The 17,586-nt window shown below is 41.5% G+C and overlaps 1 protein-coding gene across 1 annotated transcript; it reads right to left on the reverse strand.

Annotated features, from left to right (window-relative positions):
• Positions 1–12,506: 12,506 nt before the first annotated feature.
• On the reverse strand, positions 12,507–13,868 carry LOC118781584 (C2 calcium-dependent domain-containing protein 4C-like). Its single transcript, XM_036534549.1, has one exon. The coding sequence runs from the start codon at positions 13,866–13,868 to the stop codon at positions 12,507–12,509; it is 1,362 nt and encodes a 453-aa protein (XP_036390442.1).
• Positions 13,869–17,586: the final 3,718 nt, after the last annotated feature.

Below are 17,586 nucleotides of genomic sequence, written 5' to 3' on the forward strand. Positions count from 1 at the left end.
TCAAGAAATATTCAGCTGTATAAATGGATAATGTGTAAAAATTGTAACCTGTGTAAATCATTCTGGATAACAGCATCTGCTAAATGCCTCAAATGTAATTTAATGGGACAATGTACATTTTTATGTTTTTCTCCTTGTGCAATACTAACAGAAACAATACAATAAAAAAACGAAAGTGAAGGTGTTGATGGACTCCAATTTTAAATGGGCAGAGTTGGTAACCATGAAAAACAAAAAGCAAGTCCTCCTCTGTAAAAATCTTGGGTCTCTCCCCAGTTTTTCTCAGGGACTACCTCTGGGTATGCATCTCTCTGTTGCACAGCAGCTCCTTTCTGGCCATCTGTGTGCTAAATTTGCTCTGGTTTGCTAACTTTCTTCCACAGAACTCACCTACAATAAACACGTTATGATACATTTGCTCAAATAAAGAATTCAACAGTCACTTGCTTTCAGTCCCACAGGCACTGCACTCCTGGTAGTCCAAGCAACCTCTGTTGTGCTAGAAACGAGGAAAGGAAATTCAAAGAGAAAAGGCTTCAACTTCCAGGCATTAATTCATGGATTACCAAACAGATGCACAGGTGATAAAAGAATAAAGACAGCACTATTAATGCATGTGGCAACTGAATGTGTTGCTATATTAAAAAGAAAAAAAAAAAGAAGCCCTATGAGGAAGTACACTCATCCGTCTGGCTCAGACCACTGCCATCTGTAACCAGGGGAGAGATTATCGTTCAGGTGTCACCAAATAAAGATAGTCAGCTCCACATGCACAGCACAACGCAACACATTTATTTGAACAGGGTAACTTGAAACTGCAGGGTAAGTCATCCTTTCCCATCTCATCGAGAAAAACATTGTTTTTAACAGCAGGTCTAAATTAGGCATGCTATATTTGGTTTCCAGGGGAGCAGGGGGACTTACAGAGCTAGGGGTAGGCCAATGAGCGTGATTATGCTGCCTGCCTGTAGGTAATCTTGTAATGCTAAGTGGTGCATTTCTTTCCTCTGGGCTATATTTCACGTGGGCATACTCTGTGAAACAAATTTTGCCACCCAGGGATAACCCTTCCCAAATCACTTCTCCATCCATTTCATGTGCAGGCAAAATGCTTGCTGCTGCTAGGACTGACCTCTTGATAAGTGTAGACGTGTGTTTCTGCAGTTCACATAAAGGTCTCATTCTGCTATAAAGCAATAAAAATGATAATGCAACACACTGAACCCAGTTTGTCTCCAAACAGATGTTTAGAGTTAATATTTACATGAAGACTGAGTATCTGTCTTATGGTCCATTTAATTAACCATTTATTAATACATTAAAATTATACAAATATTCATTGCAGTACCTGTCCTTAATGAGATGTCACAACCCCTGACAAATAACTTACTGGCAAGCACAGCAAATCCAGTCAATTAATGCTTTATTGCATCAATTGGTGGTATAAGTCATTTCCAAAAGCTGAATATTGTCTGTTTTAGGACAGGGACTGCAAAACAATTATTTTGTAAATAAATCAATTAAGGCAGCCTTAAAATAAGGTATTAACAGACAACTAAGACTAAGAGTGATTCCAACCAACGAAGAAACAATGTTCAGCTCTGCCTCAGATCAGGCGCAGAGGTACACCTGCATTGCCAAGCAACCCCCTTACAAACACGCTTGTATACATATGTGCATGGGTGCGCACATACACACAGGCCTTTTTTGTGTCTCCTGAAAGACAAAGCTAAAGCGTTCTCTTTGCATTCGCGCTAAAAACTCTGGAGCGCAGGTCCTGAGAACCCACAAGCCCTGCCTATGGCTGCTGAGGTCAACGAAGCATGGTGTCCCTTTTATTTCATAAAGCAAACGTGGGATGATTATATTATATTGCATTATTGTCATTTAGCAGATGCTCTTATCCTGAGTGACCTACATAGGTTATAGTTTTACATATCATCCATTTATACAGCTGGATATTCTGCCAATTCTGGCTTGAGTTCCTTGCCCAAGGGTACAATGGCAACGCCTCAGCGGGGAACTGAACCAGCAACCTTTCAGTTAAGAGCTCTGCTCCTTGCCACTATGCCACACTGCCACCCCAGCAGCATGGCACAATGCTTGAGGAGCTGATGGTTGTAGGAGCAGATCTCTGCTGTGCCCCCTACAGCATGATGTGAAATTTGGAAACGCCACCATACAGCTGTAAATACAACTCAACAATTCCTGTTGTCTTGAAAAGGAGCTAGATATCAGGTTGCCTCATGCAGACTCTCCTGTGGTGGTTGTGGCAGTTGCTCCTGTTTTCAGCCATAACAAGAAGCATTGACTGCAGTTCAGACAGTAAAGAGGGGACAAGTTGTATTAATTTGACAAGGAAATGTGCACCAATCAGAAAGTTCAAAGTAATGTGTATGTATGTGTCATTTTGGGGTAACCTGTGCCCAGGACACCAGCCAGGTTCCTTTTATTGGCAGCAATCCACCCAGCTCCCTCAAGCAGTCGCAGAATGCAGTAAGTACAATTCAGATCTCTATTAAACACTATTCATTAAAAACAGAAAAACAATATGTAGTGCGGAATAATTCACAATTTCCACACCCACCCTTCTATTCTCTCCCTTCAAGAGCCCCATCACTGCCTGGACAAACTGCAGGAGGTAAGCGTGCACCCACTCCAACAGCCATTGGACACTTCGTTTGATGTGGCACCATGTACACACTCTGCTCCTGCAAGTGCAAAAATAATTCTTCAGCACTACAACCCAGAAAACCCTACAATTGAAGTTCTTTCCCCAGCCAGACCCTTAGCCACAGTTATGCAGCTCCCCTTTCTCATTATGGATATGGCAAGGTATTGCAACAGGGGTTACCCACTCACTGCCATTTACTGCACATATTCACTCAAATAGAAATGAAATTGGGGATGTATCATTGGCTTGTGATACTCTGCTGGGTCCACCTACTTGCCAAAATAAAAAAGAAACCCTAAACTTAAAAACATTTGTGCAGTGCTCCCACACGCTGCTCCACTGGCCTAGTCTTGGGGTCACGCACAGGGAGCACAGGAAGCACAATCCTTACAATGTGGGAGCCCTAGACACCAAACTGTCAGCTGGTACTGCTGCCACCTGCCCCACCTCCCTTTTTATTTCTCTCTCTCTCTCTCTCTCTCTCTCTCTCTCTCTGATTCCCTGCTGCACGTCTGTCTCCACAGATTTGCCTCACCTCAGCCACTGAGCACACCACCGCCAAGTAAGCCACCAATGTCATTCACACACACACATTCACCCACACTTAAAAACTCACAGCATGAGGCCTGAAAAATCCAAACCCTGACTCTTTTTACCTCCCCCACACCACCAACCCTAATTGCTGATCTCTATCTCGGTGGCAGTGTAGCATAGTGGGTAAGGAGCAGGCTTTGTGACCGAAAGGATGCTGGTTCAATTCTCCACTGGGACACAGTTGTTGTACCTTTGGGCAAGGTACTTAACCCACAATTGCCTCAGTAAATATCCAGCTGTATAAATGAATAACATTGTAGAAAAAAACAAAAACTGTAACTGATGTAAGTCGCTCTGAACAAGAGCGTCTGGTAAATGCCAATAACGTAGTGTATCTGGTGCTCTCGTTAATCCTGAATGCCCCTCATCTCACCCTAACTACAGTTTCTCTCAGCACTCACTGCAGTTTTTCCGCCCCCGCTGACATATGCAGCCTACGGACACCTGAGCAATGGAATCAAAACTGGTAAGGGATGAGGTGGGGGATTGGTTCCCGGTGAATGACTCCTTTATAGCAGTGCTGTCAATGACGTGGCCAGAAGACCTGACCTTTTAGTTACTGTGGTTGCATTGATGCACTAAATGAGTATAATACCACGTGGTGCAGTTCAACCAGACACATGACAGATTGTCCTCTTTCATTAAATGATTCCCATTGTAATGCTGTCTGTAACATTACACCGAAGTCTGATCCGATTTGGTAAAAACAAGTCAACATAAACCCTTTGTGGTGTCATTATGCCAGATTGTGGTGTTGAGTCATAATGCATAACATTCCATGGCTAACAGTATTGTGCTGTCCATCCTATATTTAGTATTAGTATTTAGATTTACTAAAAACAGGAAATTTCTCCTTGACCAAGCAACACTTGTCATAAGGTTCTGTTCCAAAAGAGGCAGGTATAATTATTTTGGTAACTTTGTTTGCAGCCTCTGAGCTACCAAAGGAATTGAAAACACTTATTGCTATCTCCAGGAACGTGGCGGTTTTGGTGATAAGGTGAGCCTAGGCAGTAGGGCAAGAGGCTAGGGACAACATTTGGTTGTTCTGATAGAGTTCTGATAGAGGGATCTATTTTGTGTGGACATGCGACTGGCCACCAGGGATCTATTTTGTGTGGACATGTGACTGGCCACCAGGGATCTATTTTGTGTGGACAGGTGACTGGCCACCTGAGTGATAAAGCATATTCTTAGACAAAAAAGTTCACAAACAAGATCCTTTAAAGTAGTCCCATGACTAAAATAAGCCCCACATTTGGTGTACATTGCATTCCTGCCCTCTGAATGTTTTGCAGTGGTCTTGATACTCATTGTTCTTGTTACCGACACACAAATGATATTGTATCACTTTATCAGTCTGCTTTGGGACAAAATGGCCACCCCCACAACATTATATTCAAATAACAGGAACACAAAGCCAAGGAGTTCTTTCATCAGCAAGTTGGCGGGCAATGTACTATAGTGGTTAAAGAACGAGATGCATAAGCAGGTTGCAGTTTCAAAATCAAATCTATGCCCTTGAGCAAGATACTGTACATAACCCGATTTGCTTTGGTAAATAACTACACATGAATAATATTCAAGCTATGTATATTGCCCTAGACAGGCACCTGGGAAGATAATTGATAATAATAATACACAACTGATATTCACTGCAAGAAATACTATGCACTGTTGGAACAAACAGTCCACAAACTGAACTAGATAAAGCAGCAGAGAACCACCAATTCATGGTTTTTCAGTGAAAAAAGTTGGTCTCCTCCTCACCTGAATAATGTCTGAATTATTGTAGCTACATTGCACAGTTTCAGAACACAGTTCATCATGTGTTTCTTCTAAGTCTCTAAAATTGATATCAATACATCTCTTAAAAGGCCTCGTCTATAAACATTGACAGAAAATTGATCTTTAGCACTCTCATACATTTTGTGTAAGCATTGAGTGCTTGAATGAATTCCCATCTATCCTACAGAAATTCCCATCTATTCTACAGAAATTCCCATTTATTCTACACAAATTCCCACCTATTCTACACAAATTCCCATCTATTGTACAGAAATTCCCATCTATTATACAGAAATTCCTGTCTATTCTACAAAAATTCCCATCTATTATACAGAAATTCCTGTCTATTCTACAAAAATTCCCATCTATCTTACAGAAATTCCCATCTGTTCTACAGAAAAAGAGCAAGCTGCAGTCATCCAGGTTGCTGACTGCACAGGCCCAGCACGTTCCACGCGTAGCGGACACCTCAACATTATGAATGCATTTCCTCAGGTGACACATTGCGTAACACTGCAACACGTAACGTATCCGCATGAGCTAAAACCGAACAGGTATTTTTGGCTTGAGGAAGTCTAGGGAAGTAACACCCAGCTGAATATCATCCGAACACATTATGGGTGTTGCAACACTGATCTTACTTGAATAAATTGTTCAGCGTGCATACATCTATTCACAAGAGCAAATTAGACCCTGAGAAAGCTTTTGCTCTCATTAGCTCTGTCCCAGCTGTGCGCTCAGGCATTTCCTGCAAAAGCCAGGACCAAGTAAGGAAGGCATGGTAGCTGTGGTGTCCGTCATATTCTTCCTGACTAACTTTTACTTAATTTCAAAACATAATTCAATATTTCACTTGGGGCAGTTTTCATGGTGATGGAACATTGGGGGGGGTGAACAGTTAATTCACCTGTAAGTTCATGTAAACAGCAAGGATTGCGACAGAGCTGGTAAAATCTGCAGACCCCAGCACGACAGGCTCTGGGCCTAACCGAAATTAATGGAGTTGCCTGGCAACTCCATAGCCTGACTCTCCTGCGGACAGGCTAAAGGGTTTTATCTATTCATTACGTGGTAGCTGAGCAAATTTACTCTTCCTGTTTGATGTTTCTAATGGCACAATGAGGCCAGCTATAGCCTGGCTCCTAGGGGCCTTCCCTTGCAGCGATTAGAGGTGGCATATCTGTTGAACAGACCCGGCTTTTTCTGAATTAACACTGCCTCCATCCAGCTGGAGAAAACCCTTCTTGGACATGTCATGCCCAGGGGCCCCTTCTATCCCCTTGGACATGACAATAAACCATACCCAGTTCGGTTTTCAAGGAGCCTCAAGCTCCATTTTCAGAAGAAAATTAAACAAAACTATTATGAAAGCTCTCCTGAATGGTGTCTAACCACTGTTGTGCAAATTCAGAGATTCAGAGATCTTGGACCACAAACAAGCACAAGCAAACTGACTACAAGGGAATGAAAGATGAGATGTATTCCTAAATCAGGGATTGACATTGCTGGGTGCCCTGTAACCAAGGGTTACAATACATGAAAATATGAATGGGTGTGTATGCATGCATCATCTCAGTGATTCCTTCCCCATGACCAGCATAAAGTGATGTGGAGTTAATGATATGATTTATCTGTTCCTCCTTAGAGTGGGTTTTTAGGGTCACAAGCCCCAGTCTTTCTTTGGTGAGAGGTTTGGGGGAAAACAGACAAAAGACATACGTGCATGAAGGTTCCCTCTCCTTCACTGACGTAATGCACAATGAAAATACCGCAGCTAATGTTCAGGAAATGCTATTGGCAAGCATCCTCCCAGCTCGGTCACTAGAAATGGTTGACATTATGTTTCCACAGAGCACACACATAAACAGCTGGGTATGGTTTCTGCAATCTTAATGAAATGTTGTCGGACAGAAAAAGGCCCTCCTTCTATAAAGAGCCACAGTATGTAAGGATTGTTTTATCACATGGAGGTGTGAAGAGATACCTCTTCGGTCAGTGAGGTTTAGAAAAGCATACTTGCTAACATTAATTTCTATTTCAGTAATGATAGTGAGGAAAACAGTGGACTCCTCTTTAATAATACATTAACTCACTTTTATTGATGCGGCAACAAATTATATCTTACATTAAATTTTAAATAATGTACAATTCCGTTTCAAATGCTTTATCAAGGTGAAAGTCATGCAGTTTAATTAAATGCATCTGGGAGTTTCTGCAAAGGTCCAAAAATATAAATGTTTCCTTGTTTTTACGTTTCAGAATTTCAGGTTAAATATAAACGGTTCAAAGCTGTCTCCCATCTGATCTGTAACTTTGTGGCTGGTACCCCGGGCACCAGTGGACAAATGAGGGGGAGAACTGGACAGAGCGCTCACACTGGTCACCTAGGTGAGCTGTTGACCTCAGTTGCCACTCTTCTTTGTTATCACCGCAAATTGAATTGGGGCTCAAAACTGAGCTGGCAGACGACGGTAAAATTGACGTGGGAGTCTGTGAAAGCGTGTTTCCTTTCAAAAAACAGCAGACTAAGTGGACAGCTTGAATTCAGTCAAGGTCTGGCAATTCTGCAGCAACAGCCAGCTGTCGACGTTATAGTTATTTACTCTGACTCTCTCATTACAGACAGCAGGAAACTTCTGTCTGTCTGGGGGCTGAATCTCATAAGGAAATGTGTCAGATGGAATTCTATAGTTCTAATTTAGGAAAATGCCAGACTGGTGCATGCTGTTGATAATTAGAGAACAAAACTAAACAGCATATTACCGTAAGTAAAGCAATTACAGTAACTGTTTTAAAACTGCAGGATACTTCCTGAAAGAAAACCCTGAGGTGGAAAGTCCATACAAGAAAATATTTTCAGCTGAGGTTTGACTTCCTACTTATCATGTTTGGTGGCATAGTTTACAGAGTATGACTGCAAATAGATGTGGAATGTTGGGATTGTTGCAAGACATACAACCAGTTTTGCCACTTTATGTACATGTCTTCAAAGTGATGGAGCAGAAATGGAGCAGAGGTGTGTGTGTGTGTGGGGGGGGGGGGGGGGGGGGGTGGATGTTTAGCAGTACAGCAAAGGATTTGATTGTCAAGTAAGACTGGAAGACCGAACTGAACCTGAGTCCTTGTATGGTCTCAGTGATATATCATAATCACTGGATAAAAGGAGAAGTGTTGAATAAGAGCTTTGCTGATGCCTTTTTTTGCATAAACTCAACTTTGCATCAGGCTATTAACTAGTCAGAGATCAGTGCAGTGTTCATTTAGAAAGCAGAGGCCCATTGCGAGTACTTATACAGCCTATATAAAATAAACAGTGAATATCTCATGGAGACAGTATACACCTATACAATTAAATGATCAGGACAGACCTGCAACAGTACTGGGATAAGAGCAATACTATTTATGTAGTGTGACAATTGTGTATTTACATGGCAGGTGCTCTAATCCAGGGTGAATTACAAATGCATCATGAATTGAATATACATTTAATTCAAATGAACTAAATGTATATTACAGAGACCCTGTGCGATGTAGGCACGCAGAATACTGAAGGAATTCAGACTGAGTAACTTGTTTAAGGTACAACAATGAAACTTCATGCTCGATAAGTTACATTCTTACTTTGGTAAGAAAATACCATACCTGGCAGCAGTGCCAGATTAGTATTTGTGCTACAGTTTGGCAGCAGAGTAGCATAGTGGTAGGACTTGTAACCAAGATCCTACCAAGATGGCGTCGCGCAGAGACACAGCGGCTCAGTGCACCCCAAATAGGAAATTTCATTGTACAACAATACAACAATGTGCAATGACAATAAAGGCATTCTATTCTATTCTATTCTATTCTATTCAAAAGGTTACTGGTACAAATCCCTGCTGGGACACTGCTATTCTACCCTTGGGCAACGTTCTTAACGTGCAGTTGCCTCAGTAAATATCCAGCTGTATAAATGGATAACATGTAAAGAACTGTAACCTATGTAAGTCGCTTTGGATAAAAGTGTCTGCTAAATGAATAAATGTAAATGTAAACTAAACTTACTGATAATCAGTGATAGTCAATGAGCAATCCACAAGCCATAGTAACTCCTAGGCATAATGGTTTGGGAATCAAATCTCCAGTCAGGGTGTTGTTGCTATGCTCCACAAAAATCACTTCACCTAAAATGCTGTGAAAGCAGAGAATATGTAAAATGTGATATACATTAATCTCCTTGGGCATCCTGCTAAGAAAATAATTAATATAATGTAATACATTTTCTTGACAAAAGGCTGTAAGCCAGGAAATCCTAAATATTGTCATTCATTTCCTGTAAGCCTCACAATCCAAGAGCTGTATGGTATAACTACAAAGAAAGTAGCAAAGATGTGCACTGATGCAGAGACACACAGTCATTAACAATATGGAACATTTTCACTAATTTAGGCATAACTGGGATGGCAGTATAGTGCAGTGGTAAGGACAAGAGCTCATACCCAAAAGGTTGCCAGTTCAATCCCCTGCTGGGGCACTGCTGCTGTACCCTTGCGCAAGGTATTTAACCCACAATTGCCTCAGTAAATATCCAGCTCTATAAATGGGTAACATGTAAAGTTGTTACTTAAGTAAACTGTTCTGGGTAAAAATGTCTGATAAATGGCAATAGTGCATTATAATAAGTCCCCGTGTAAACATATTCAACCTACGCTACAACATACAATCTATCCATCCATCCAATTAAATCCAATTTGATTGACTGAAAATCCATTTGCAGAAAAACATATTGTTGAGTGATAAAGAATGAACTTGATGGGCATTATTATGGCATTTCAGTAATAGGGCTGCTTTGTGAATGGTCAACAACAGCAAGACTGAAGATTGACCAATTCAGGGACTAAAATTGTTTTCCCTCAGGTTGCAGGTTTCCGTGGTTATTTTTCATTACGGTCAAGAGGGAACGACAAGCTTTCATGTCTTTCAAACTTTCAACAGAAAAAACAAAAGAGAGGGGGAGAGGCAGTCCCTGTAGAAGCTATGTCAGTGTTTGCATTTCTTCTTTACAATAATGGAAAAATTAAATATTGCAAAGAAGGCAAAATGCTGTATTAGACACTGTAATGTGATCATTTGGTTGCTAGCCAAGTTGTTCTCCTGCCTAGAATTGCTCTTTAACCGGTGGGAATCACTGCTGTTCTGCTCTGTGCTAAGCATAGCGAGGCAAAATATGTGAATCAGTGTGCATCAGTGTTTAAAAATAGGATGCCATGTACACTCATCACCAATTTACCAACCAGTCCAAAACAAAAGAGGCTAAAGGACTAGCAGCATTTGCAGTGACTCCTCTGATTAGGAGGATTTTGCTATAATTTGCTTAAATTTGCTATAACTGCTATTCAGAGGTGCACTGATCCTTGCCAACTGCAATTATTGTTATATGCTCCTTTTTTGCAATTAGAAAGTCAGCTGTGCTGCAGAACCTTAATAACAGATAACCATGCAAAGAGAAGGTGTTGCCATGGTAGGTTCAAAAGCTTTTTTGTCCCTTCTGTTGCAGGACTCCAGGTTAGACATCACCATCATTAGACGACATGCTGGATAGACATCAGAGCCACTCACGCAGGACATAAAAAATGTAAACAATTGTAAAGGAACTCACGATAGACATGATACTCATGACTGATGGTCATCGGAGCGGAAATGAAACATTTTCACGTCTCGGATTCTCACATTGTTTATCCCTGTGGCTTGTGAATGCAAATATCTCCAGCAATCACGCAATTTGGGGGTTTTTATGTACGTACTACTTTAAGCACCCATGGAAATCTGCCTGCCTGAGTATATGCTACCTTTTTAAAAGAACAGTTGAAAGATTAGCTTGAGCAGACAGCTATTATCTTACATGAGACTGCTGTGCAAGTGTGCAGTAACTCATTGGATAAGATTTCATGTAAATACAGTATATATCAAAGGTACAGGCCAACAATGGTGACGCAAATGAATTCCTCCCAGGCCTGTGATCTCCTCATGCTGCATGTTTTACAAAGTAGAATCCTGTGCCATATGTATTAAATTTATACAAAGAAGTCGTGCAAGTCTTCTCTTTGTGTGAATATGTATGCTTGGTAACACTTGCATATATGTATATGTATTTTCAAGGAGCATACTGCAACTTAGCATTAAAAAAGCTCCAAAACTGTTGTTTTCATGGATTGTAGAAGCAGGCCCAGCGCTATGAGGGTGTGTAGGATTGTACCCCCAGATGGACCTCAGTGCACCCCCAGTTGTCTCCTTATATTCCAATATCTATATATATCTATATATCTATATTTATGACTTTGTGTGCACTCCTGTGGATTGCAGTTGCACCCCTCTGTATTTTCTCCTGGTGCCAAGCCTGTGTAGAAGTGCAATCTAAAGGTCATAGGTAGAACACAACAGTCTCAGATATATTCATTCTTCTGTCAATGTTAGGAACAGGCTGGCACAATTTTAATATTATTTTTGCCAATGGCACAAGGCAATACGTTTTTACTCGCAGTTCCTCTGTTCTGACTCATTACCATTCGAGCTGCATATTCTTGGTTAGCTAAATATGAGTGCAATTTTACTTGACTTGTGTCAGTCTTAAGCAATATACCGTATTACATTTCAAGCAGAACAATGACTGTTCTTTTAATATTTCCTCTTGTGATGCACATGAAAAGGAAGGTGTTGTGAGGACATTGCCCTCCCTTATGGACAGGTTGCTCTAAAATGGAAATAGAGTACTCCAGAGTGCCTACAGTGTGTCCTACCTAGTATCTGTGTGGGTGGTAAACAAAACTCCCAGTGTTGCAAGAGCAAAATTGAAAGCAGGACTTACTTGTGCTTGAAAATGTCATCATTTCATGCGGAAAATGGTGCACTTATTTTGTAGGTAGCAGTTAGAAGCACTTCCATGTGTACAGCGTAGCACTGTATGATCTTGACTGTTTTCTGTGAGTGACTTGAGTGATAAATCTGCTGTGCTCACTGTAGTTTACACCTTTTTTTGCAAGAGATGTAAGTGATTGTTGAAATCATAAGTGATTAGCTACAGCTGATCTGTATAAAGCTGTTTGACTTTAGGCAAAGAACAGAGAATTTAATTTAAAAAAATATTTTGTGTACAAATAGCAGTGCAAAAAGGACATCAAGAAACAATATGCATTTGATGGATCAAAAATGCTCTAATATTGTAAAAAAAAAAAATATTTTTTTCCTCAATTATCTTAAAGGCTGGGATATTATTGCTTTCTGCGAGTGCACTTTACATCTGGACATAGAACTTGTTATTTTAAAAAGTAATCGCTTATTTGAGACAAAAGACCAAGGAAACTGAGTTGTTTTTCATGATTTAATAAAAAATTCTTTGCACAGTATAAAAGTAGAAATAAATATTTTTACATAATTACACTGTGAAATAAATAGGCAATGACCTGAATGTCCAACATTACACTACCAATATGCTGGTCAGAGGAATTTCACAGTCGCCGAGAACATAGTCCCTCTTCATCGTGGGCATTTTGTTGACCACTTTGAAACGCAGCGACCTGGCACAAAGATCGTCTTCCGAGACCCCATCGAAGAAGAAGTCCTCGTTGAAGATGGGGTTGCGGCTCTTGCGGATGACGGTGCTGCGCTGTTTCTGGGCTTTCCCGGGCATCATGGAGATGCTGACGTTGCAGTTTATGCTTTTTGGGTCCGTGGATGGGGCGTACAGGCCCTCAGCGCTGATCAGGCGCACGCGGAGTCTCTGGTTCTCCGGGCAGTACTCGGCAGAGAGGCGCAGGGCCCCGTCCTTCCCCAGGGGAACCCGGCTCTCCTTCAGGACGCAGTCTCGGTAGAGCACCAGGTCCATGGGGAATATGGCGGGTGGTGCCAAGCGGAAGCTGCTGGGCAGAGGTTCCAGCAGGTCCTTGGAGGCTCTCCTCAGGACGTTAGGGCTGTTGTCTGTGGAGCTGCCCTCATCCGTTGACAGGGAGTTGTTCCTCGACACAGTGATTCTCCTGGCGCCCCTGGACAGCAGTTTGTCGTGGCTCAGCGCCTTGAACAGCGAGGACTTTGGGGGTGGCCTGGTAAGCATTGGGGAGCTGAAGGGGGAGGACTCGGCAGAGGAGGTCGTGTCACTGTCCAAGGTGCCCTGCCGGCTTAGGGAAAGCCCCCTAGGGGAGAGCCTGGAGTTCAGCATTTGGAAACCGAAAGAGACTGAGGAGGGCGAGGAGGGTAGGGAGTTGGACGAGGGAGAGGGTTTGGAGCATGTGTTGGACCTGCTTCTGGGCACCACCAGAGGAATGCCACAGGAGCTGGGGTCATTGTGGAATATCGACTCCTTCCTCCTGGTGTGCGGGCTCTCCAGCAGCGTGCAGAACCCGTAGCAGGTCTGAGTCTTGGCCAGGTGAGGCAGGGAGAGGGCGGCTTGGCTTTGCGGATCTGCATTGGTGCTCTCCTCATCGCTGTATCCGTTTTCGTAGGGCGCGTCGTCGACGCTCTCCACCTGGATGATGTGGGTGCTGACCAGCTCACGCACCGGGGCCTCTTTTCCTGGGGTGCCCCTGTCAGAATGGGACGTCCCAACAGCAGAGACAGGGATGGGCTTGCTGGGCTCCTGCAAGGCCGGGATTCTCATCGGAATACAGAACTCTGGGATGGTGTCTGGGGTGATGATGTTTCGACACAGGGCAACCTTCTTGCTTTTCCCTGACGTTATCTTGTCTCCAAACATGATGTCTGCGATTTTGAAGCTGTACTCTGCAACGGGGAGTGGCAGGTTGGTCCTCTCTACAGACACTCGAATTTTGTCTACCACCCACATGGATGCTAGATAGGTGAATATCTTCAATACTGTGGGAATAAAGTAGGGGTAAATAGAATTTAGATAACACAAACAAAACACATACTTCATATCCACTTCTAAAGCAGAGAATGCTATCACCATGTAAAATTAAAAAATAATAAATAATTTTGAAAACAATTCATTAGAGATAATTTAAATGGATATCCAGCAAAAAAATCACTGAGTAAATTTATTAAAAGAAGGTGTTGTAATATGCCTGCACAGCACAGATGCTTACCTTGTGTGTGTGAATGGTTACACAAATCCAGCACTGTGGCTTTGAAGACAGGACTGCACAGCAGCTGACAATGTGGGTCCAGGATGTCTGGGTGACAGCAGAGAGCTCTCAGTGGCAGGCTTACACTCTCCCTTCTCAGGATTGTGCATCTGTGAGATCCAGCAAGAGGTGCGTGCTGTTTAAATAGGACCAGTAATCTGGGCGTGGACAGGATCATTTTTGCACGCCCTCCAGTGCTCTGCAAGGTTGCCCCTCCTCTCCTTAAAAATCCGTTTCCATGGAAGCAGTCAAACCACAACAGTGCACTCTTGGGCCAGACTATGGAAACACACAGGTCAGCAAACCTGGCGGGAAAGATGAATTGAGCAAAGCTGTCAGATAAAAAAGAAAGTAAATTCATTTGGAGTATTTGTTTTTCCATTTCTGCATATGAGCAGAGCAAAGGAAGTTTATCTGGGTCAGATTTAACAGGAATAAAGTGTACATTTCAGCAAATAAAGAGGCAACTGTTGTTCGGTATCTGATTCAATAAAGTGAGATATTCATGGAGAGGTATTCAGAATCGCTGTGAAAGTGGTTTGTAGAACTTTGGTAACATTGTGACAAGGGAAATGAATCAGCAAAATATTGAAGCTGATTAATTTCAATGTCAATAAATATTCTTAAAAGGAAGCCCTTGCCTGGCTTTTGTGACTGCCACTAATACCTACTTAAATAATATGTTTATTGAATGACCCTGCATGCCCTTTTCATTTTTACTTTGTATTGAGTTAATTCCTTTGCTCATTGAATTGTTATGACTCATAGTTTACAATATAAGCCCTGATTTATTGAGACTTTGACATTTTATGACTATACAATCTTTGATGGAGCTTGACCTCACAATACTAAAATCACAATCATTGTCCTGTTTCATCCTGTTTGGAACCTCAACACCATTTAGTATCCCTCTTTCATACAGAATTCACTGTCATTGTTATCAGCTGTGCCTCGCCATTCGAAAATTATGACTGTCAGGTTTGGTGGTGGCTGCACAGCTGTACTGGGATGGAGGGGGTCTTCTTCATTGCTTTTCACCTGACAGCAGCTTCCCTAGCATTTGACAAAGGCGTGTTGCACTGAATGACCACATTAGCCCAAACTGTGCGATTGAACAGATGCACACATCACCAGCAGTTTTAAATCTGTCCACACGTTAAGGCTCATCTATTGCACATTACTGAATAGATGGACAAAACTCTTATCAGTTATTAGGTTTGCTGTGCATCCAAATAATCCCTGTAATTTTTTTTTTGTTGTTGACCATCTCAAATATAATGATCTTAACTTTTGTCTAGTGCTAAAATTTATTGTTACAGTACGGTGTCATGACTGTCTAATACTCTTGATTGATGGCCTCAAAGAAATTTTTCAAAGATGTTCACTCCAGAAGATATGGTAACACACTGCTGCAGAGCAGGCAGATGCACATCACAAAACAAGGAAAACACCGGAAGACACAAATGTGCAAATCAATAAAAGTTAATTGCCCTGCTAACAGTTCCATTACTCACCAGCCATGCACGTAAATTCCAAGATTACAGGAGGGGGGAGGGGGGGCTCATTAGCCAAGGTAATCTTAAATTAGCCGTTAGCTTCTCTCACACACCGATTCCCACATTCAGACAATTACAAAGTATCAATTATCACACTAACTGAATGCAGCCCTTTTATCTGTTAATACTGAACATGGAAGACAGAGGATCCTTGAGACCTGTGTCCAAACATTTACCAAATACACAAATAAAAAGGATTCTAATACAAATAATGTTATAATAGTTTATTTGTGGATTGGTGCAGGTTAATTGCTAATACTCACAGATATCATTGCAGTCATCTATACTTTCCAGAAAGAGAAACAGCTAAAACTGTCATCAATCTAACATACAATGAGTTATAGTGGCAGATAAGTGTTCAACTGTCAGTATTTTGGCCGTTTTCTTCAAAGAGTCAACAGTGACCCCTTGTGGAGAGAGAATACACAGGTTCAGCAGGTGTTAAAGTGTGAGGGCAGGGAATCATATAATAGTATGCATCTTATAAGGACACTTGATTGCTCCTTCTGTTAATGTGTGCCTAGTTTGTTACCTCAAAACACCAAGTGTATAAATGTGCACAAGCTATCTGAGATGTCTGAAAGCAGAAGTTGTCAAACAAAGAAAAATGTAATAATTTGGCAAAGGAATATAGTTTTATCAAGCATCTGTTGTTCGTATACAGTGGACAACAATCCCTTGAAGTTGTCATGTGAATCTTAGTTTTAAAAGTATACAGTGCTTTTCAGGTAACAGAATCTCTGGGAATTGCATGAATTCCACATCACAACAGAATCAAAAACTGTCTATCGCAGTACAGTAAGATATACACTATTTAACAAAATGCATATATTTGTTTTTTCAAATTCAGATTTATGCTATTAGTTACAGTAGAGCAGAGACTTTGGATTAGGAACAGACCGTGAGGTCTATGTGTGCTGTGAGTGTGTGTGTGTTAAAAGAGTTATTGCCTTCACTGCTCTCTGTGACGTCATGTTCATCAGACTTCTCACTTGGATGAGAGCTCATGGTCACAGTTCAAGTGGAGCGCAGTGCCTCGGTTACCCAAAGCAGTCACCTCATTAGACATATGGCTGCACTGCGCTTAATGGCCTCCGTGATAAAAAATAAACCTTTTCTGAGAAATGGTCTCTCTGCTCAGTCCCAGTGGTTGGGGGAATGTTAGTCATCTGTAGCAGCAAGAGGAGCCAAATGCTTTTAAGGGTTTTATATGTAAGAGACAGAAGCAATTACCGTGGACAAAGAGACTAGTGAGGAGACGAAAACATGGTAATAAGCCCAAAGATCACAGCTATGAGTCAATCTGCACACTCATTTGTGTTCTGTTGCTATCCAGACATGCCTTTCAAATGCAAAACATATTTTGCACTTCTAAAGGAATCAAAAATGATCAAATAATAAAACTTTATATTACTTTATTTGCTTACCATTCTCCCTCATCCAGGGTCACACATGTGCTTGCAACTACACATTTAGTAACGTATCATTTAATAATAAGAATAATAATAATTCGTTCACTGAAGAAAAGTTTTTGTTTTGTATAGCAAGTTGCATCACTTTGGAAATTTACAATTATGAACAAGTTTAACAAACAGGGGCACTACTCATCTAAGTCTGCTTTTAATAATTGCGATAATACATAATACATAAAAGCGGGAACATGTTAACAACAACTGCAACCAAGCTGATGTACATTGTCTGTGTTTTCCCCCTTGTATCCACAAGGGGCCAGCATTCGATTAATCGAAGAACATAAACTTATCTCCCATATAGTCAGCTTTAATATCATTAACACCTAACTGGGAAATCCTGGAAATGTGATGTTATTAAAAGCAATCAACATGTGCATACCTGCTTTTCAGCA

This window comes from Megalops cyprinoides, chromosome 8 (assembly GCF_013368585.1).
Source record: "Megalops cyprinoides isolate fMegCyp1 chromosome 8, fMegCyp1.pri, whole genome shotgun sequence".
In the NCBI taxonomy this organism is placed as follows: Eukaryota; Metazoa; Chordata; class Actinopteri; order Elopiformes; family Megalopidae; genus Megalops; species Megalops cyprinoides.

Coding starts and splice junctions, on each gene's coding strand:
- LOC118781584 (XM_036534549.1), bottom strand. CDS start 13,868: ATGTGGGTGGTAGACAAAATTCGAGTGTCTGTAGAGAGGACCAACCTG.